We start from the raw sequence: 23,184 nt of genomic DNA, 5'->3' as shown, positions 1-23,184 counted from the left end.
CATTGCGTAGCCTGTTGTGAATGAACGCAAAGAACGGCGAGAGAAAAAAAAAAGACTAGGGGTTCCTTTCCTTTATCTTTCGCTCGCCGCTTTGGCCATGTATGGCTATGTAGGGCTATGTACAGCTATGTAGGGCTATGTATAGCTATGTAGGGCTATGTAGGGCTATGTACGGCTATGTAGGGCTATGTATGGCTATGTAGGGCTATGTACGGCTATGTAGGACTATGTAGGGCTATGTAGGGCTATGTAGGGCTATGTAGGGCTATGTAGGGCTATGTACGGCTATGTACTGCTATGTAGGGCTATGTAGGGCTATGTAGGGCTATGTACGGCTATGTAGGGCTATGTACGGCTATGTAGGGCTATGTAGGGCTATATAGGACTATGTAGGGCAATGTAGGGCTATGTAGGGCTATGTAGGGCTATGTAGGACTATGTAGGGCTATGTACTGCTATGTAGGGCTATGTAGGGCTATGTAGGGCTATGTAGGGCTATGTAGGGCTATGTAGGGCTATGTAGGACTATGTACGGCTATGTACTGCTATGTAGGGCTATGTAGGACTATGTAGGGCTATGTAGGGCTATGTAGGGCTATGTAGGACTATGTAGGGCTATGTAGGGCTATGTAGGGCTATGTAGGGCTATGTAGGACTATGTAGGGCTATGTACGGCTATGTAGGGCAATGTACGGCTATGTAGGGCTATGTAGGACTATGTAGGGCTATGTACGGCTATGTAGGGCTATGTACGGCTATTTAGGGCTATGTAGGGCTATGTAGGGCTATGTAGGACTATGTAGGGCTATGTAGGGCTATGTAGGGTTATGTAGGGCTATGTAGGGCTATTTAGGGCTATGTAGGGCTATGTAGGGCTATGTAGGGCTATGTAGGGCTATGTAGGGCTATGTAGTGCTATGTATAGCTATGTAGGGCTATGTAGGGCTATGTTCGGCTATGTAGGGCTATGTAGGGCTATGTAGGGCTATGTACGGCTTTGTACGGCTATGTAGGGCTTTGTAGGGCTATGTAGGGCTACGTAGGGCTATGTATAGCTATGTAGGGCTAAGTACGGCTATGTACGGCTATGTAGGGCTATGTAGGACTATGTACGGCTATGTAGGGCTATGTACGGCTATGTAGGGCATATGTAGGGCTATGTAGGACTATGTAGGGCTATGTACGGCTATGTAGGGCTATGTACGGCTATGTAGGGCTATCTAGGGCTATCTAGGGCTATCTAGGGCTATCTAGGGCTATGTAGGGCTATGTAGGGCTATGTAGGGCTATGTATGGCTATGTAGGGCTATGTAGGGCTATGTAGGGCTATGTAGGTCTATGTAGGGCTATGTAGGGCTATGTAGGGTTATGTAGGGCTATGTAGGGCTATTTAGGGCTATGTAGGGCTATGTAGGGCTATGTAGGGCTATGTAGGGCTATGTAGGGATATGTAGTGCTATGTATAGCTATGTAGGGCTATGTAGGGCTATGTAGGGCTATGTAGGGCTATGTAGGGCTATGTACGGCTTTGTACGGCTATGTAGGGCTTTGTAGGGCTATGTAGGGCTATGTACGGCTATGTATAGTTATGTAGGGCTAAGTACGGCTATGTACGGCTATGTAGGGCTATGTAGGACTATGTGTGGCTATGTAGGGCTATGTAGGGCTACGTAGGGCTATGTAGAGCTATGTAGAGCTATGTAGAGCACATGTATAGCTTTTGTATGGCCATGTACAGCTGTTTAGTGCTGTGTATCCTCTCCTATATATTCGTTATATGGGATTTAGTCAAACCACTATATGTTAACTACATGACGTATCTACGGATTTGTTGTAAAGTTAACCGCTGAATCAATGTAATGCTGGCTACTTCAATATGGCGGACTTGATGAAATTCTAAGTCTTCTGGGTATTTGGAAATCTTAAAACGTTGATTGTAAAGATTGTACTTTAAAACGATTGATAACTTTACAATATATCTTCTAACCCATGATATTCGTGGAGTTACTGAAGGGTTGTGGAAATGTACAAAGCGCTGCATGTTGATTACAAGCTAAAGGTAATCGATTTTCTTACTTCGTTTTTTTATGATCTCAATCTTTTTGAAATATTTTGTATGTTATTTAATTTGCAATTTGTTCACATTTTTTTTATTATCTTCGTATTCTTGCAAGTAACTATGTAGTTTTTGTTTTAATATGTATAAATGTTTTATTTTATATTGTAAGAATTTAAGAATGCAATTCTTTCAAAAAGCATTCAAAGAAATGAATATAGGTTTATGATCACTATAATAAGATTCCAGTGTTCCTTTTGATTTTACATATTGTGGTACATTGGTATAAATGTGATCTATTTGTGTGGTAGTATCGAAAACGAAGACCCCGAAAACGAAGACCTAAGACCTAAGACCCATACGAAAACTAAGACCCGTACGAAAACTAAGACCCATACGAAAACTAAGACCCATACGAAAACTAAGACCCATACGAAAACTAAGACCCGTACGAAAACTAAGACCCGTACGAAAACTAAGACCCGTACGAAAACTAAGACCCATACGAAAACTAAGACCCATACGAAAACTAAGACCCGTACGAAAACTAAGACCCGTACGAAAACTAAGACCCGTACGAAAACTAAGACCCATACGAAAACTAAGACCGTAGGAAAACTAAGACCCGTACGAAAACTAAGACCCATACGAAACGAAGACCCGGCCAAAACCAGCGTTACCAAGAGTTGCGTGACATTAATAATAATAACAGAATAATATTGAAGCAGACTGAGCGTACTGAGAACGTACTACTGAAATCGAAAATCAATGAGCGCTTTCCATTTACATGGAATTTTCGGTGAGAATTTTTCGACAAATGGAACGCTACAGTTATTTCAACACGTAAACGGAATGAAAAGATGCTGTTCCTTTTGAAAATTCCATTCTGATAGCACTGCGGGAGCCTAGGTCACACATGACTTGCCAAGGTTTTTAATCTTTTGGTCGGGGAAATGAGACAAGTACAAATATCAGAGACAAGTACAAATTTTCCCGCGTGAACTTAAAAAAAGTGATTGACATCTCCTGTTTGGTTTAAGCGGACCTCTCAGAAAATAGTACAGTTGTAGCTGCAAAGATGATTGGAGGCTTTCGATCCGTTTTTTTTTTTTTTTTTTGGTTTATTAGTTGGTTTTTGCAATCGCTAAGCCCATTTCGCATGGAATCGGTTTTACGGATACGGAATATTTGGGTAAAAAATTATAGGGATACAGGATTTTTTTTTCATTATGAAAATCGATAGGGGATATTTGTGAAAAAGGGATATTTAAACAAGAGATTTGAGGATATCGAACATACACGTTGGAACAACCACCGGAATTAACTGGATAAGGGATATTTATTCCAAAAATTAATGGGATATAGGATACTCAGTCCCCCCTAATGTCATGGCCTCTAAAGGCATCATTGGAGAGCATCCCAGCACAATCCCCCCCCCCCCCCTCTCCGCACCCTTCTACGCGGATGTAAAGCGAGAAATAATAATCGGGTAGCGAAGTTTATTGAAGCAAGTATTGTGCGCGTTAAGATTTCGATACGGTGCATTACTGTTGGAGACTTTGGCTGTCTCTTCTGTGACGCAGCAACCGTTTTCGATCAGGTTTTAGTTTTCGATCAAGTCTAGATTTTTGATCAGTAGTACGTTCTCAGTACGCTCAGTCTGCTTCAATATTATTCTGTCATTATTATTAATGTCACACAACTCTGGGTAACGCTGGTTTTGGCCGGGTCTTCGTTTTCGTATATACGGGTCTTCGTTTCGTATGGGTCTTAGTTTTCGTATGGGTCTTAGTTTTCGTACGGGTCTTAGTTTTCGTACGGGTCTTAGTTTTCGTACGGGTCTTAGTTTTCGTACGGGTCTTAGTTTTCGTACGGGTCTTAGTTTTCGTATGGGTCTTAGTTTTCGTATGGGTCTTAGGTCTTAGGTCTTCGTTTTCGGGGTCTTCGTTTTCGATACTACCCTATTTGTGTACGATAGTCAGTTGGGTATTGATTGATTAATTGAGTGTATCCTTTGTTTGTTGTCATATATTCTAAAAGAGCCTTTTCTTCTGTTTTTTTTTCCCATAAGGTTTACATTAAAATCACCTATAATTACAATTGGAATATTAGGTTCTGTCAAAACTGTGTTATGAAGATATTTCAGAGCATCAATTAATTGGGAAATTTTTACTTTACTTTTTGATCGGTAAATACCAATTACATGTATATTTGGAATAGGGTTGTTTAAAATCATTACAGTCATTTCTACACTGTTAAAATTCAATTTGTATGGTATTTTGGTGCAATTCAAATCATTTTTAATATATATAGCAGTTCCATAACAATTTCTCACATTAGAGTTGTTAAAATCATTTCTATACAGTGTGAAACCACTAAGTTGATATGTGTTATCACTGTCTAATGAACAAAGTGTTGTTTCTACAAAAATGTTAACATCAGTCTTTTGAATGTTGTAATCGCTCCGTACGTCATCTATATGCAAGTGCAGAGATCGAACATTTTGAAACAAAATTGTTTTTGTTTGAGACACTTTATCAATAGGTAACACTGCTAAAGGAATAAGATTTGATTCTTCCCTCAGCCTTTTCATTTCATTTTTAACTTTTTCACTAACTTTTATTTTCTTCTCATTTAAATTTAAAATATGCAGTGCAGAGCTGTTTTGTACACGGCTCAAGCCAACATAATGCATGTGTTCCATTGTGGATGTTGGAAAATCTACAATAGCTTTATTTAGAGTGTCTCCTTGACATCGATGAATAGTTTTTGTAGCTGCAGGTTGTAGTGGAAATTGTCTTCGGAGAACTTTTACTTGACTTTTTTTAGTTGTTTGAAACTGTCTAGTTATTTCTAATATTGGTGTCCAAGTAGTATTTATGTTTGATGTGTACAAATGTGCATTTTCTTTACGTTGATTTTTACCTATATCAAGCTGTGGAAATGAAACCCAAATAATACTTGGTCTAGTAGAATTGTCAACTCTGTAGTCTATCATTTGTACAACACATTCTGCACCGTTTGTTAGTCCATCAGTAACATTTATGTTTGCTGTCAAATCATATTTTGCATTAGTTGCAATTGAAACCACATAATATAAACCCATTGTTTTTGTTGGATCATTTGGTATTTTATTTTTCATTTGTTTTTTAAGTTCATCAGAAATATCACCAATTATTATATCTATAGCTTTAATTTGTGCTTTATCAGCTTTTGACAAAGAATACAGAGCATTGTTATGAGTGTCCACTGATGCATTGGTAGTAAATAAATGTGTAGTAGTAAAAGGATAATTTTTTTGTCCAGGTCTTACAGTAAGAAGTCTTTTTTTTTAAATTTCTAAATCACTCTCTACCTGTTTTCCCTCTCTTAAACGATTAAGTAGCTGGGCAAATTCTTTGTCATCTTTTTGTCTCATTATTTCAGTTAATTCAAAGAGATTGAAATAATCTAACCATAAATTACTCGCTAAATCACTATAGGCAGATTGTGGGCTTTCAAAGATCCACTTATCAAAAACTGGCTTAAGTTGGAAAAGGTGTCCAACAGTAATCAAACTTAATCCTCCAAATGGCTCTTTTGTTCCCATTATTTGTTGCAATCTTAAATTAAAAAAAGTTAAACATGCCACTCCCAACCATTGAAATCTCATCAATAAATATAACTTTAAGCTTATTTAGATGTGTTCGGATGGTATTTAATCGATCACTATCTAGAGAACAATATTGAAAACCTCTGTTAGCAGGTATTTTAAAAGCAGCATGGAGTGTATTGCCTTTTATATTAAATGCAGCTTTACCTGTAGGAGCTGTTTTTACAACTTTAATGTCATCTGGATTTTCTCCTTTTACACTATTGAGATATCTAATTAGTGCTTCATACAATGCATTAGTAACAGTGCTTTTTCCAACACCTGCACCACCACTCAAAAACAGTCTAAGGGGCTCATCTTTTGTTTTAATTGAATGTAATACATGATAAAAGAATTGTCTTTGTTTTTCGTTCAATAAGCGTATGAGAGAACGATAATCATCATCAGATAAACGTTTACAAGTAAGTTCCTCTTGGTCATTACTTCTAGGAAAAATTCCAATATCATCAAGCAAATCATATTGGTTATGTTGTCTGTTTTTTCCAGGGTCAAAGCAACCAAATAATTCACTCGGCTTTTTTCCAATGGTATAGTCCTGTTTTTCTATGTGTTCTGCATTAGGAGCTACATTGTCGATGTTTTCACAATCAGTATTATTTAAATCGTCCATTGCTTTATCCAAAATATCTGAATGATGCTCATACTGGTTTTTTTTTTTTTTTTTTTTTTTTTTTTTTTTTTTTATACTTTAATGCTTTAGAAGACTTACACTACAGTACATTACATTTGTTTAACCCTACATATATTACATTACACAGTACATTATATTATGTTACACAAACATACTACATTACATGATGCTCATACTGGTGGCAGTTGTTCTTAATTACATGTTTAATCTGTTGAAATCTTTCTTCAAAAGTTTCATGTGCAGTTTTAAATCAGATCAACAGTTTCTTTCCTCCATGGTGTATAAAGCATAAGTTGCTCTCGATAATGATTTTCTGGGTCTTTTTTTTTATTAAATCTTACGCTTCGTATAATTTTTGGCTTCTTACGTTTTACAAGTTTCATGCCTCCTTTTAGTTTGAAGTGAGTGACTTCATCTTCAAGTTCGTTACAATTTACATTTCCAGGGTCATCATCAGTGTTGTCTTCCAAATTATTTTCAGGTGCAAAGTCATAAAATTTTGACGTACATTGTTCACTCTCTTCAATGCCATCTTTATCCTTAACACAGTTAAACCATGCAACAAAATCAGCTAAACACATATTTTCTAACTGTTTTGGTCTACGTTGATAGCGTTTAATGATGTTGTCAGATTCAATGTCAGGTGATGTGTCAGGCAATTCTCTAAGTTTGTCAATTTTTTTTAACAAAAATGTCCTTTCGTCTGGATGTGAAGTGTTAGTAAATTGAAAATCGCGAGTGGATCTTCGCAATGGCATTTGTAATACAAGATACACAGCCTCTTGAGCACTGATTTCCACTGCATTGAGAAATTTGTTCCCGATTTGCCTTACTCTGTTTTTAATATCTTTATTACCGGATTTAACTTCTTCAGCTGCCTTTTCTAAAAGTCGACTCATACCCCTTTGACCTTTTGTGATATAAGATAATATGTATGTAGCAAAGCATAAGGATCTAGTACATATTGTATGTCCATATTTGCTTGCCAAGCCTTAAGTAAATTGGTGTTATAATTGTTGATTCTTATTTCTAATGGTGTTCTCTTCAAAAACAATGTGTCTCGCTTTAAGGAATGTCTTATGGCTAAGATGTAACTTTGTTCGGTTAATTGCAATTTTTTCAAAAACTCTTTAAATGTAATATCTTCACCATATTTCATATTATTCAATTCTTCGTGAATTTTTTTCGGTATTTTTTTTAATGTCTTTGAGCTTTTCCTCATTCATTCTCAATATCATCAAGAGGTGTTAAAATCATTGTTCTTGGCATTGGTGGCAATGGAAAATTAAATCTACATAATGTTGTGTCCTCCTTTCTTGCATGTTTTGGCGTGTCTGTGCATTTGCAAATTTACAAGATCTTCCATATCATTTGAAACATTTGATTGTTGGCAAGTAATATACTTATCAACAAACGCAACAATTTCATTAACAGGACTTTCTTGATACTGTGGCGCATCTTTTATCCAAAATAAACAATGAATATGAGGACTGCCTCTTTGCTGAAACTCAACTCGGTAAAAATAATCTTCAATTTCTCCTATGGGCCGCAATTTGAACCCGCAAGTGTTGACGCAATACTAATGAGAGACCCTTTCATCGCCTACACCGGAATATGTGACAAGTCACGTCTTTAACAGGAGCTTGCAAGTGTTGACGCAGTAATAATAAGAGACCCTTTCATCGCCCACTGAGCGGAAAGAAATCCCTTGAGAAACTAAAACAGTCCCTTGAGAAATTAAAAAAGTCCCTTGAGAGTTTACAAATATGTGGTTCCAAATTTTGCCCACACCACTCCTAATCTCCTACTTTTGCTCGTAAACAAGCAAAATAGTCGAAGAAAGGTATGCATGGTACACAAGGCTATGTTCCGTGCAACCTGTTTGGTAACTGACCGTGTTTATAGCTAACGAGGTGTGAATATATTTCTCTTTGTCCCAGATTACCACTGGCGATGGCCTGTTCAACTTGTTTAACCGTGAGCATTTATATATGATCCGACTGAGAAACCCCTGGGGACTGTGGAGTGATGGGTAATTACACAAGATGGATAACGCTTGGCTGTTTGACTGATTCATGATGTTATCATGTTCATGTTATTTTTTTAGTGTCCAATGAGTATCCAATGCGGCCATGTTTTAAAGTTTAGTTCCGTAAACGATGTACCTATTTATCAAGTTGCTATATAGTGATCTGTCTAGGATGTTTTCGTGATCTATTGAGGACTTCCAAGTAATTTAAAAGTTTAAAATATCACAACCTAAGACCATTTATGAATATAGCAGTAAACACTGATGAGGAAAGAGGCATACACTGATAAATGTTTCCTTTTCCCAGATCAGTTGAGTGGAAAAAGCTGGATGCAGATGGACGAAAAAAGCTTGAAATTGACTTTGATGACGATGGAGAAATTTGGTTAGTCGCTATGTACTGTACATGTATGCATCTTTGGAAAACTGAAAACTAAAAAAAAAGAATCAGGCATTTGGAAGTTGCGGGATGAGGTTAAGCACACGGTAGCAAGAAGAAAAGGCGATTTTTCAATAAAAAAAACAAAGGCCTGTAATTGTTGTATCATACATTACCACCACTAGCTAGTTGTTCATTTTGGGCTAAGCCCTGCAGTCTTCGTGGATTGTGAAATCATGTAGTCGAAGCAAGCGGTACGTATAAGTACACGCCGCCTTGATCCCGGGGGGGGGGGGGGGTACTCAGAAAAGTTATATACGGGGAGGCTCCGCCCCAAGTTCTAACCCCTTACCCTTTTATATACCATTTTTGACAGAAATTGTACCCCTTTCGTATACCTATAACTGAAAAAAGGTACCCCTTTTATATACTTAAGAGACATGGCGTGGACTTAAAATAGGACGTTTTCTTGTCATTTTTATGTAGCGCTTAATAAATTAAAATAATACAGCCATAAATTGCGTCTGTTCGAAATATTTTAATTAAAGGCCCTTTTAAATATCCAAATGACAGATTTCCATACCCTTTCATATACTTAAACTCGTGAAATCCCTACCCTTTTATATACCTGAAGCCTGAAAAAGGTACCCCTTTCGGGCGGAGCCTCCCCGTATAGGCCATTATAGGGAGTACCCCCCCCCCCGGGGCCTTGATAACCCCACTGTCTGTAATGACTTCTCAATTCATTTCAGGACTAGCTGTATAGACATAGTGAGCAAAATATACAAAGATACACTAGCATTGATTTCCCCGAAAGTGAGGGCTTTCTCAAAGTTCTTTCCTTTATCTTCTGATGGTTCCATCGATAACAGGAAGGAAGTTTTAGCCTGGCATCCAAGGGTTAACGTGTCATTTTGTAAACTTCCACAGGATGGCGTTTGAAGACTTCTGTCGTTACTTTTCCAAAGCTACCATGTGTCATTTGACGAATACATCAATGTTCTCGTTTTCTAAGCGCTTTCATCTCTTTAAACACAACAACGAGTGGAAGCCGGGCATTTCTGCCGGTGGATGCGTTACCAACCAAGACACGTTTTTCAAGAACCCACAGGTATTGAAAATCGATGGAATGACGATGGCTTTCAATTCGTTAACTTAAACGGATGGACAATACTTACAATATTGCAAATCTTTTCTTGTTAGATTATAGGGAGTTGAGGCCATCTACTTTCATTCCTGTCCGCCTACCTACCTGCCTTCACCCTTTCCTTCCATAATGCCTGCCTGCCTGTCTGCCTACCACCTCCATCCCTCCCCCCTCCCTCCCTTCCTCCCTCCCTTTAGTACATTCCTCCCTCCATCTCTCCCTCTTTCAGTCACTCACTCGGTCCTTCACTCCTTCCCTCCCTCCGCTTCCTCCCTTCTTCCCTCTCCCTCTCAGCCGTCCCACTTTAAAAGTCTTTTTCCTCTCTAGTATGCTTTCAGCGTCAAAGACGAGAATGCTGGAGAAGTCATGATTGCACTGATGCAAGAGGACACGAGGATCGATAGAGATGAAGGCGGACAGAATCTTAGTATTGGATACTTCATTATAAAGGTATCATTTGCTAATAAACTCGTCAGGTTGTCAGTGTTTTAAAGTCTGCGAAGCACTTTTTGGCCTGGATGCAGAAGTATCCTATTTCCTCTAATTTTTGCTTCAAAGGAAATATGAGACACGCGCACTCGGGCTAAGCAGATCTTAGATTCATGCATTTCATTTTTTTATTTTCTTTTTTAGGTGGAAGAAAATCGTGCGTACCGCTTACACTCAATGATGGAAAAAGCTGGTGACTCAATCTTTATAAACATGCGTGAGGTGGTCAACAGATATCAGCTGAAGGAGGGACGATATGTTGTCGTACCATCAACCTATGATCCAAATGAGGCGGGGCGTTTTATGATTAGAATCTTTACAGAGAAATCGTCGAATGCAAGGTACATAGCCTGAGTTAACACTTAAACTATATTAGCGAGCTCAAATGCGCGAATAAAAGTTACATAACCTGAGTTAACACCCTTAAATCACATTCCCACCGCCAAAGAGCAGGGCCGGAACTAGCAAGAGGCAACACGAGGCACTTGCCTCGTCTAGATTTTCACCCAAAATTTAAAACAAAATATGATTTGTTGGGAAACTAATCCCCAGTTGAACAAGGTTGATTTTACTCAAGAAATACTTCATAAAAAATGTCTCTGGAAGAGTTTCAGAGCTTCTAGATTTCAACATTTTCTGGAGGGCATGCCCCCTGAGCCTCCTGGCAACATCTGGTCTCGTCTATGGGGAAAGGATAAGTTCCTCCTGCTCTGGAGTTTTTTTGGGGGCGGGGGAGGGGGGGGGGATATAGATTGAGTGGGGGGAGGTCGCAAATGGCAGTTGTCAATTAAAATTTTGTCAGTTTACCCCATCCAGACCCTCAATTGGTCGCATTAATAACCATGAATAAATAAATAAACAACAAAAAAAGCCTTTATTTAACGAGTGTAAACACATAATGGTAAAAGAGTAAAGACAACGCAGCGCGACCTGGAAACGAGGAAAGGAATGTGGACAATGGTGGACAAAGTATTCTACACAGGACTGCTTGACTTCAAATTCCAATGACCTTCCAATGCAGCACTGCCTTCATATCGATCTAAGATCAATTTTACGTTATGGCCAGATCGGCGACGCCATGTTACATCATGTGCGAAAGCGGGCGGCTATTACACCACCTTTTCTTTGCTAAATCTTGATTTGCGCATACACGGAAACGTACGCCTTCACTGTAATGAATTCACTTACACGCAAAGTGACTGTTTCTATTATTTTCCACTTTCCTCTTGCTTTAAGTTTACTGGAAAAGGACCACCCAACCGGAAGTAAAATTTGTTGTTGTATCCCTCGATTCCGCACCCCTGTGTGTGTGCTGTCCGTGTTGGTGAAGTCAGCGGTTGAACTTGAACAGAGATCTGCGTTGTTAGGTGAGCACTCGACTTAACTTACTAACGTAAAATAAAAATAAGAATGAGGATTGGGGATGATAAAGGACGTTAACGCAGGCGCAGCGAGAAAGGTTTTTTTAACTTCTCTATCAGTCTTCTATAGTTCAAAAATGCTGCTTCGGTAGGCAGTATATTATACTTGGATTGTCTTATACGAGAACTACAGAAAACTCTATACAGTGATCAACCGATAACATAAACAAAGTCCAGGGAAACAAATTATATGTCTTTAATTGTTCAATTCCACCAAAACCTTGGCGTACATATACTGCATATCCTCGAAGTTTCATGAATCTTCTAATACAAGATCTATATATTATTCACCCTTACATTGAAACTTTACAAATTAGATTTATTAACCCTATTCAGACCGGGGGGGGGGGGGGCTTTTGAGGCCCGCGCTGACTTTGACTTTTAACGATTTAACCAAACGCTGCCAAACTTTCTGAGTTTTCCTAAAATTTTCTGGCAACAATTTAGTAGGATTGGATGATGTCTCAGGAACTTGACATCACCATGGCAACGGCATTTTGACAGGCATGTTTTCCCAAATTTGTAATTTGCGTGTTTCTGTTAATAAAAAAATTAATGGGATTATTTTACATTTTTAGGGGTTTAAATCACATTTTTATTCATTTTGAGTACTTTGCAGTGATTTTGGGTGGTTTTCTGGCATTTTGGAAAAATTTTGAAATCCAAGATGGCGGATCCAAGATGGCGGCTGTTTTGACATCATGATGTAATTTTCACGTGATGTTACGTCACCATCCCACGTGACGTATACCAAAAGAAAGAGTTTCGGACGTACAATACATCCTATAAGTTTCATGGTGATTGCTTAAATATTCTGGAAGTTACATAGGGGGGCTTCGAAGCCCCCCCCCCCCCCCGGTCTGAGAAGGTCCAAAAAGCCCGGTCTGAGTAGGGTTAACCCCTGGCCTAACTTGTCTCTAGTCTAATTGCCAGATATGGTAAAAACTTCACTTATTAGCTAAAGTAACTTTTACCAATTGATCTTTGTATATATTTTTTATTTATTTGAGTTTTTGGTACAGATGATAAAATCGAGACAAACAACTGAACTAAACACAATAAAAAATCAAGCTTAGGTAGCAAACAGTCAAAAAATTATATTTATTGGTGAATCAATCGAGAAGGCCTCAGGCTACATGTAGCTCTTGATCACATGGGAATTTTGCCTCCAGTTCACAATAAATAATCACACAGCTTGAACACAAATAAGTTTATTTAGGGAGGCAGCCTACGGGGGCTTCAGGGGGATAAACTAGTGCAAGGTGTAACTTTTCTGAAAAACTTCAAATGAATAAACAGAGCCGTAAACTGGGTTGGTTCAGATGCCACGTGCTTAACGCCCCCTAAAATACCCCTTGTTTTCCCCCTATGATGCACCGGCTTGGGGTCAAGGCCGTGTTGTCTCATGCCGGCAAAATAGTTATTTCAGCCTTTTGCTCAAGCTATTTTAGGGGCTATATAAATATATATTTTTTGTTCTTTTACTAACTTTTTATCCATTCGCTACCCCAGGTGTAGATCCTTACGCTCTGATCACATGTGAGGGAAAGACTGTTAGAACTCCTACACTCAACAACACACGGAACCCGGAATGGAATTCTGGAGCGCTGTTTTTCGTCAGGAGGCCCAAGGAAACGCACTTAGTAGTTCAGGTAAAGTTAAAAACTACTCCGATTAAGGTTTAATAAGGCAAGGGGGAGGTGGAAGGGTCTGTTTGTGGGTGAGGTAAAAAAAAATATTTGGAAAAAGAAACATGACAGAAGTCCTAAAATTTAATTCATTGAAATGTTGCGTCAAGTAACTAATAACTGGCCAACTGAGATTAATATTTAACTGACAGTTCGTCACTAGCGCAAAACTTAAAAAGAAGTCCCAAAAAGCAAAGTAAGTAGGTAATGTGACCTTTAAATCAATAACAATGTTCAAAAGCATACGCATTATTGTTTGCTTTTATGTTTTCGCTGTTTGTTAATTTTGCTTGTTTGTTTGATTGTTTGTTTGTGGGTAGGTGAGAAGCTGGTTAACTATGAATAAGTGTCGATGGAGTGGTCGCTACGACCCGCCTCCGAGTCGGAGTCAAGTTAGAATTTCAGTATACATCGTCATATCGATATCTTATAATGGAATGGGGAGCTGCGATCGGCAATGGTGTGGAAAAATCCAAAAAAAAAAAAATAAAACTATTCTGTCATTTTGTGGGAAGGAAAGTCTTCTAGAAGCTCTAACTATCACCAACGACACCTAGCTCTAATAATGAACAAAAATAAATCGTTCTTGATCTTATAAGCAGTTGCAGCTTTGCTCATAAATTTCTGCTGTCTTTGTTGTTGTTTTCGCTATTGATGTTGTTTTAATTATTGTTTGTTGTTCCAACTGTTGTTGTTGTTGTTGTTGTTGCTGCTGCTGCTATTTTTTAAGTGTATATTTATCTTCTTTCCTTTCAGATATGGGACAGTAATGTCTTTTGTGACTCCTTCCTGGGTCAAGCAAAACTGTCCATTGACATCAACAACAGAACTGTAGTGCTATCACATCAACTGATGGGCAGGAGGCGGCAGCATAACGAAAAGATGCCTGGTGCTGTCACATTGGAAATTTCTTGTTATCACGACCTCACAGCGGTGTAGACAAGATCACTGAGCTTTACATTCAAGAACACCTCGCGATGCTATCAACTCGCTGCTCGAACTTCGCGCTCACCCGCTCGCTACTTTTGCGTTCGTTCCACGGATTTTGAAGCAAAAAGTGAGACTGCTCTCAGTCTACTTCGGAGTATGCAATCAAACAATGTGTATATATTTTTAAACAAAAAATCCACGAATAATGCGTCAAAATTTTTCGCATTCAGCATTAGCGTGGATGGTCAAATATGGACAAATAAAAAAATGCTCTGTAAAACTTGGAAGTTACTGTTAGTTTGCTTTATTCAGGTGCAAGTACGATTTTATTGGGAAAAATGTGACATTTTGGACCAACAATCTTGACCAAAGTGATGGAAAGGTATCCTCTCCTTTTCATATCGAGTACATGATGTATATTTTTACGACCTTCCCATATTTTCTTGCGAGATAGCCCTGTGTTATAAAGAAATTGAAAAGCAAATCGACAATTAGCTATTTGTCTAAATGTTTAAAATAAAGAGAATAATTTCTATGACATAGTTTTGTTTTTTTTGTCTTCTTTTTTTACGACTAACGACTAGCGGGAGGACAAGATTCTCCCAAAGGCATTCTATTAGGCAAGACGACGGCTTCTTCGAACAGAAACGACAATAACAACATTAAACACCAGGCAACAATTTATTGATCTTCATGACTAAGATATTGCGCTCGCAATGACTAAGATTTACCCAATCAAGGGAAACAAAAGAATTTTGTTCCCTAGACTGAAGGAGACACTGAAACCAGAGAAGAAACAAATTTCAGTATTTTACTTGAGGCACGTAATTAAGGGTAACTGTAACGATTTATTTCGTTAAACATCAATATAAACTTTTGTGGCTTGAGGCACACGATCTTGTGCGAAGCCATTTTACTCCTAAGCTGTTGTACATGTCTGCCTAGGCAATTACGCAGTTTTGTTTCCCTGGCAGGGTTCGTACCGAAAAGAAAGTCCTGGAATTTTATTTTGGAACTTTCCAGGACTGAAAAGTCCTGGAAAAAGACTACTGGTTCTGGAAAGTTTTGGAAAACTGTTAAACTCAAGTAACAACTGAATTCTTAGAACTAACATTATAAGAAATGTACAGACAGTAAGGAGAAATAATATTGAGATCTTGGGAGTGAAAGGGTTCATGTGAATTTTGGTGTCCTGAAAAAATCAATCCGAGTCCTTGAAAAGTAGCTAAAAGTCCTGAAAAAAAAAAAAGGAAAATTGTTTGTGAAAAAGGGTACGAAGCTTGCCTGGGGAGTACGGTCTCCTCTTTTTTACTAAAAAAAATGGCGTTTCCGCTGCGGAATATAACAATGGCAAGAAACCTGACTATTAAGCAACATAAGCCTGGTTTTCACTAGCGACGCAAGCACAAGCGCGATCACGCAAAAAGGACAAATTTTGACCCTTGTGCTTGTGCTTGCGGCAAGCACAAGCACAAGCATCAAAATGCAATGCGCTTGTGCTTTTGCCTGAAACGAAGCCGTTTTCGCGGTGAAATAAGACCTGTTATCCTTGCGCTTGTGCTTTCGTCGCTAGTGAAAACCAGGCTATAGTTTACAAATGTTACATGCATATCATAAGAAAATACTTACGACTTTTACAGGAAAAAAATTACAGTTTTATAACCAAAAAAACTTACTATTAAAAGAAAACCACATAGTCTCGAAGGTTCATGCGTGCTACTTACCAAAACAACTTATTATAATAATCTTGCGTATTTTTTTTAACTTATGGATTATCTTAACATTACCAAAAACCTATAAGATAGCGATACATATTATTTTGTATTACTGATTGCATCAGTGTTTTGTTGTTTTTTTTTTGCTGTTGAACGAAAATACTGTTCTACAACAACTTTGTAACAATTTCAGCCAGTCAAATTTAATATTTTGATTGACTGTGTCTCTACTGAATTACTTCATATTTTAAATCTTATAAAAATACTTACAAAATCTTCACGGAAAAGTATTAAATGATTTTGCTGAACTTCCATACGTGATTAAAACTCTAGGTCGAAGGTAATGGCATACATTGAAATACTTTTACTCGACCTTTTGGCAGATCATTTTCCTAAAATGGCAAAATTTACAATCTATTAACTGATTTTTATACTATACAGCATCTAGTTTGAAATTCTAATATTTTTTTTCAAGCTAATGAAATAAAGCCAAGGCTGCTATATTTCTCGACCTTCAGGCATAATGTTCCTTTGGTCGTGTGTGTCTAACATGACGGACACATAAACAAAGTCCTCTAATTGTTTAGTTACAGTACTTCAGTCGTGGGAATAAGCGCCCGTTTTGGCAAATCTTCGTTGAATTATTTACCTATTTTAGTTTATTTTTGATGCTATTATATTCTCTATTTATTTTTGGCAAAATGAAATGGTTGTTGTTGTTGTTGCTCTCCTTGGCATAAATTTATTTTCAAGTTTCAAATCAGACTAAACAACAGAAGGCGGCAATGCCGCCATGTTTGCATACGGTCTTAGACTACAACGCCGAGTCTTCATTTTACTACAAAAACCTCTCTAGGTTCATTCCATGAGTTTACTAAAACTTCACAGCTTCTTCTTTACAGCAGGTCGGCCAACATTGGCAGCCCACATTCGACTAGCGCATTGTACAGCGTATCCACGTTTATAAAACGTTGATTTCGAATGTGAACCAGAGCCTCAAAGCATGGGTTCACAGTCCGGTTGTTAAGGTAACGAATCTCGGCTGGAGTCAAGCCTAGTTTGTCCGCCAGTAGCGTCCATTCGTCACCACCTAAATGACACAAACAACCCACCCTAAGTACGAAAACAAGCTAATAAATTTGTTCACTCCGTATTCGTATTGAATGCAAATTCTTACATCTTATGCAAAGCACTGAATAAGAACAGGCCATTTCGAAGTTCTCTTTTGCCTCAGTGTCAAAACAAGTCTACGTCAAAACCATTTAAAAAAAGTGTTATATCTGCACGTTCATTTTTAGACAATTCAAACTCATTTTCATCCGAAAGGTTATGAACGAGGACTGATTTTGAAACAGAGGCAAAACGCAGCTCTGCAATGGCCTATTTACCGCGACTTACCGCACAAGCTAATCGTGAGCACTTTCATATTGGGCGGGGGGATCATTTTAACATCAAGGCATTCAGGCAGCAATGGACCTTTAAAAACGAAAGTGAATGAAAGCAACAGAAAAAAAAATTGCAATCAATGAGTACTGTGTTTTCGTTTTTTTTTTTTTGCAATACTAATAAAATGAAGAAAAAAAAATAAGCAATTAAAGGAGAGAATTTTGGGAAAAAAAAAGTTCAGAGAAACAAGTATGGAAACTGGAAAAAATGTAGTATCAAATGCTAGTTTAATAGAGCCATTTAGAAGACGATTCTCCTCGTGTCACCGTTTTGTATCTTATGACGTCACACGTCTAACCATTTCTCAAGGAACAAACTAAACAACTTTGTGACGTCATTAGACAAACAAAAATTAAAATGAATCTGCAAGAGGCAAGTTTCGGCGCCTTTAGAAAAACGCTGAAATGATAGTTGCATTTTACAATTTCATAAATCATAATCACAGCCTTACCAATCACAAACACTCGCAACCACTCCAGGTGTCATGTTTAATGATAACTGAAGTGATTTATGCGGTGAAAAAAGCCGCAAAATTGATAGGCTTTAGGAAAGATATTTTAAAAGTGGTCTTCCATAGGTGTCGTAAAACCAAAAGTATTCAGGGTCAAGTATTGGGTAATGGCAAAGGACACAGATATCTATTAAACCAACAAAAAATTGAAGCAACTACGTTTAGGCCGGCGCGAAGCGCAGTGACAGATGTGGAAAGTCACAGTCGGTTTCGGTTTCACTTCTAACTGGTTTACATGACATTACATGTTAAGGTGGCTATGGCATCAACTAACAAGTGTAGCAATGCAAAACCAAAGGAAACGCGAACTACTTTTGATACTTAGATAAAAACCGCTCTAACTGACTTGATGAAAATCTTATGAAAGTGAGCATCTCTCTTAAGAGACAACAACGAGGAGTAGGTCAGTCCATTGCTTATACACGTAATCTCACCACCCAAAAGCTGAGTTATTCAGTGATAGAGATTCCCAAAGATTGCCGCTATACGGGGAAAACAGCAAACAAACAAATGAGCAGACAAACAAATAAAAAAACAAACAAACAACAAACACCTGTGGTCCCAGCTGGAGTTATTTCTCTCAAGTGCTTCACTACGTCAAGTCGGTTTTCACTCTTGGCCATTACAGCAAGGGAACGGATCACCCGCTTGGTTTCAGGTTCTGGATCTGCCAATGCTTCTTGGTTTAACTCCAAACTCTCCTGCAGCTGACCGACAACACTAGATGCTTCACTAGCCGATCGAAGAGACTCTAGAACCCCAGTAGAGAGAACAAGGGCCTTCGCTTCTTCCTCTATCGATACAAAAAAACGTCATTTCACATATTACAGATGAGCAAGCAACAATATACAACACCAGAACGGAAACATGTTCCAATGTATTCAAGAAGTGTATTACATGTGCTAAAAAACTATGGGTAAAAGTGTGAAATTGTATAGAAGAGTCACATGATAAGTAACAAAATAATGATCTATGAACTCACCTACGGCAGAAGGCAACTCTCCCACAGCACACCCATCAATGGCTTTCTGCTAAGGACAAAATAAAATACATGTTAACTCCCACCTTGAATTCCTTATGACTTTGCTGACATTTACAACAATAACTTGCATAAAAATTATAAAATTTAGAACAATTCTTATTGAAAAAAAACGATGACATCCTCAAAATGGCAAGTCGCCCTTATAATAAATTATTCACGCATCCAATTACCTGTATTCCCAAGCAAGACTTTGACATACATGTACTCGTAAAAAATACCATTGCGGGAAACTCTTCGAGAAAATTTGTATGCAGACAGAAATAACGCACTACAAAGGCTCACAAACTCAAAGGACCGAATAGCTTTTGTACAGTGCTGTAAACCTGCAATTGTCTTTTCTAACTGTACTTACCTGTTCCTCCAAAAACGCGAACCATGGTGCAAACTGTTTGTGGTTTAGCCTGAGATTTCCAGCAACGGCAGACCTGTCACAAAACTGTTGACCGCTCTGAAACTCGGCTTCTGACCAGAAGTGCAGGCACTCCTCTTGTTTACAATCTTTGATACCATGATCCTGACAGTAATGTACAGAGCCTCCAGGGCAACACACCGGGCAAAGGACCTTCATCTCACATTCCATGTTTTTCAACCAAACGAACTCCTTTGGCATACATTCCAACATCAACCCCACCTGCCTCCGAACAGCACGGGCAACAATCACGTCAGGATTGAGATCACTGAGATTGGGCGAGAATGTCATCGCCAACGTCTGCAGCCTTTTCGAAAGATCATGGACTTCATCACTTGCCCTGTGAACAACGATCTCGATGAAGGAAGAATGAAATAGTAGTATCACAGAACAACCTTCGTCGGGACAGATGTGAAATCTGGCAAAATTCTTGTGGAATTGAGGCTCGCATGGACTGGGCCATTCTTTGGAGCACCACTGATAAAACTGTAGCACCATTCTGGGAAACAAACCAATGGGCACTTGACTGGAATTGAACGTGAGATACAATGAGGGGACTTGGGAAGATTTCACCAGTCGGATGATGTCCTCTGAAGGATGTGACATTAACATGGATGGCACAAGGTATTGCTTCCTCCCATCTGAAGATGGCCAACTGCACAACAGGCTGAATTTCTCCATGATTTCGATCAGGCTTTCACAGGTTTCTTTCTGGTCATACAAGGGGCCCCATACATGTTCAAGGAGTTTTTCGTCCAGAACACCAGTTTTCTCCAGTTTGAGCCACAGGTCTTTGTAAGCCCTCCCTTTTCCATCGTAGGGCTCAATAGTTATCACCTTCTTGAATACGTCAACTAGCCACTGAATGTCCAGGACAACCATCTTGTTTAGGTTTGGAGTGTCATCGAAATGAATAATGATCCGCTGGTCGTGCAATAACCTCACCAGTGTCATGAACTCTTCCTCGTCCGAAATTTGGCACACTTCAATGGCAACTTGCCTTGCTTCTTCCGAGGAGATCCATTTGTAACCTTCTTTCATCTTGGCTTGCAGTTCCTTTTCAAACTTCAGCCATTTCAAAGGAATTTCCTCGTTCACCTGTGGTAGCTCTTTTGCAACAGCGAGTATTTCACTTCTCAAACGTACAACTTCTGGACACTCGAGCCCACTACCCGACTTTGTGTTGTCTACGGCAAAGACACCATCGAATAGGTGCACGCTGTATGACTTTCCTTGCAGAGAGCCAAATATCTCAGCAGCTACTGTGGCAGAATCTCGACCACCAAAGGGACGATCGGCATGGGTGCAAACTAAGAAGACTGGTGGAAGCTTCTTTGGTAGCTTCTCAGACAGATGACCCGTTGGAACATGATCGTCATCATCATCATGACTCACCAGTGAAGCCACAGACGACATCCATGAATCCAGGTAATCTAGGTGGGTCTTCGAGCTAAAGCTGTCTTCTAATTCCTTGAACAGCCCTTGCTTTCGAACAGGAATGGCTTTGTCATCGGGATTCTGGCTTAGGTCATAAACTAGAAGATAGATGGCTTGTGACGTGAGAAAGAGAGGATGGGTGACATAGTAGACAGACTGTCCACCAAAATCCCACAAAACTGAATAAATTTCATCTTCATCGCCAAGCCTGATATCATTGGAAATAAAATTTTGGGTCAAATTTGCTAGGTCTTCTGGCATTTCGGGCGTTTCGTGCTCTTCTTCCTGTCTTGTGACCCTACTCGCTGCTTGGGTGTCCTGACTTGAAAAAGATTGCGTCATCTCAAGGAGTGTATTATTTGTACTTTCAGTGGACTCTCCAGTTGTAGCCTTGGACTTCGAGCTTTTGAACCTTGTTGCTTTCTCCTTCGTCAACCTCCATGCAATCATTTGTGCTGCATGATGATCAAATGAAATGGCTGAATCGGGACATGTTTGATCGCTTTTTCCCGGTCTCCAAATTTCGGTTGTCACTTTACAGTGGGAAGGATCCACCTCTATTCCTCTGGTACTCTCTTCATTAGCATCAAACCGTTCTCCCTTCAGTGACTTTTTTAAACTGGTCTTTCCCACTCGTTCCTGTCCAACCATCATGATTGGCAACCTCCTTACAATTGTCTTTCCCTCTTTAAGAGCTTTGTTATAGATTTCCAAGGCCAGGGGTCCACGAGCAAGAATCTTTCGAGGGGCTTTAGTGCTACCTAAATTAACACCAAATAAATGAGAAACATTACTATAACAACTAAAAATTTAACTTTAGGAAGACCATATAAAATAGCTTTTCCAAAACACGGTAAAAGGTGTACGCCTTTATGAATGGATTATGGATCAGAACTTACTGAACTCACATACATCAAATATGGTATAATTAGCTATCATTGTCAAACATTATGGCTAAGTCAGTGCCAATATTCCCGAAGAAGACGAACTGCAGTAGTGGATTATGAGTAAACGAAAGCCTAAGAAAAAGTCAGCCTTCAATGGGATCGGAACCCATTGCCCGTGCGTGGATGGTAAAAAAGGCCACTAGGAGCTGATTAATAATGAATTATAGCTTAAAAGAAGAGATGAATTTAGGACGAGCATTCTTCCATTATTAGCAGTGGCTATTGCAACTCGTTACCTTATCTTATATTATTATATAAACATCAGTGAAATACCAGGAAATCTTTCGCACGAAAAAATCATATCTTCATACGTGACAATAACATGTTATTTTCACATGTGAAGATATCGATTTCGGAACATTTTTTGGCAAGTTTGCCCAGTTTCAATGCTTAATGTGCCAAAGAAAATCGATATTAAGTCGAAACATCCTCGGATCTTCCTCGCCAATCTTCGGCAATCTTCGGATATCTTCGGAAAAGTTCGGAAAATGTTCGGAAACATTCGTACGACCTTCGGACAACATTTTAAAAATCTTCGGAAATCTTCGGAAAATGGTCGGAAATCTTCGGAAAATCGTCAAAAACATCGTAATTAGTAGGTTTATATAATAAACAGAATATTACATGGTTGCTTGGAGATATAAAGTTTATCTTCTTGTGTTCAAATCAATATCCTACTCGTTCGCTGCGCTCACTCGTGAGATATCGATTTGAACACTCGAAGATAAATTTCATATCTCCGCGCAACCATGTAATATCCTCTATGTATTTTGAATTTGAATAGAGATAGCCTGTTAATACCTTTCTGGGTTTTAAAGATCATATAATATGACCAACGAGGTAAGTGAGCCAAAGCAGTACAAAAGCAACAAGCAAATAAACAAACAAAAACCTGTTAATTCTCCAACATAGTTGAATGACGCAGCCAGTAAACGCAAAGGACCTACAAAAGGACGTGCAGCAGCATCTACCGCAACACTTGCCACAGCACTTGTCAAATTAAACAAACTACCAGTCCTTATTTCATCTATGGACAGAAAGAACATGAAACATCTATAGATTGGGGCAATAAAAAAGTTTTAACCAATACCATATTTTCTCGATTAAACGCCCCCGGCGTTTGTTTCAAACTTAGCCTGGTAGTCCCGTTGTTTATTTGACTCCTAGAGTTCATTTAAGTCCGGTGTTCATTAAGCAAGGGTTTTTATTCATTATTTTTGACAAACAGATAACTCGGTAATATACCTACAGCTTG

At 38.8% G+C, this 23,184-nt stretch overlaps 2 protein-coding genes and 2 pseudogenes across 4 annotated transcripts in view; 1 reads left to right on the top strand and 3 right to left on the bottom strand.

Moving 5' to 3' along the window:
• Positions 1-14,960, top strand: part of LOC144663568 (calpain-5-like) — a 33,550-nt gene extending 18,590 nt beyond the window's left edge. The window contains exons 8-13 of one of the 2 annotated variants that reach the window (XM_078524565.1): positions 9,678-9,858; positions 10,222-10,344; positions 10,528-10,724; positions 11,620-11,750; positions 13,317-13,456; positions 14,249-14,960. In XM_078524565.1, the coding sequence (XP_078380691.1) occupies positions 9,678-9,858; positions 10,222-10,344; positions 10,528-10,724; positions 11,620-11,750; positions 13,317-13,456; positions 14,249-14,431 (955 nt within the window). In that variant the 3' untranslated portion in view covers positions 14,432-14,960. The remainder of the gene's footprint in view (positions 1-9,677; positions 9,859-10,221; positions 10,345-10,527; positions 10,725-11,619; positions 11,751-13,316; positions 13,457-14,248) is intronic. The other variant, XM_078524568.1, reaches the window with a different exon arrangement.
• LOC144663255 (uncharacterized) lies at positions 4,307-6,302 on the bottom strand (annotated as a pseudogene).
• LOC144663254 (uncharacterized) lies at positions 6,494-7,880 on the bottom strand (annotated as a pseudogene).
• A 124-nt stretch (positions 14,961-15,084) lies between the features above and the next one.
• LOC144663555 (uncharacterized) lies at positions 15,085-21,739 on the bottom strand. 2 transcript variants are annotated; one of them, XM_078524545.1, is made up of 5 exons: positions 19,489-21,739; positions 19,077-19,125; positions 18,648-18,887; positions 17,536-17,613; positions 15,085-17,227 (listed from the first exon to the last, which is right to left on the bottom strand). In XM_078524545.1, exons 1-5 carry the CDS (start codon positions 21,634-21,636, stop codon positions 17,034-17,036), a joined length of 2,709 nt encoding a protein of 902 aa, XP_078380671.1. In that variant the 5' UTR covers positions 21,637-21,739; the 3' UTR covers positions 15,085-17,033. The 2 variants fall into 2 exon arrangements, with proteins under 2 accessions (XP_078380671.1, XP_078380672.1); XM_078524546.1 differs by having other exon boundaries at positions 19,077-19,122.
• Positions 21,740-23,184: the final 1,445 nt, after the last annotated feature.

This window comes from Oculina patagonica, chromosome 8 (assembly GCF_052425735.1).
Source record: "Oculina patagonica isolate OP01 chromosome 8, crgOcupat, whole genome shotgun sequence".
NCBI lineage: Eukaryota > Metazoa > Cnidaria > Anthozoa > Scleractinia > Oculinidae > Oculina > Oculina patagonica.
Note: the sequence above shows the minus strand (reverse complement) of the source record. Positions and strands in the feature narration are given on the sequence as shown.

Bases quoted from the DNA above. Each gene is read 5' to 3' on its own strand.
- LOC144663555 (XM_078524545.1), bottom strand. From the start codon at position 21,636: ATGATGGTTGGACAGGAACGAGTGGGAAAGACCAGTTTAAAAAAGTCA. The intron at 19,126-19,488 runs GTAAGTACAGTT...TTTTGTCCTTAG, and splicing joins TCGCGTTTTTGGAGGAACAG to CAGAAAGCCATTGATGGGTG. The intron at 17,614-18,647 runs GTGTTTGTTGTT...TCGTTTTTAAAG, and splicing joins AACTCCAGCTGGGACCACAG to GTCCATTGCTGCCTGAATGC.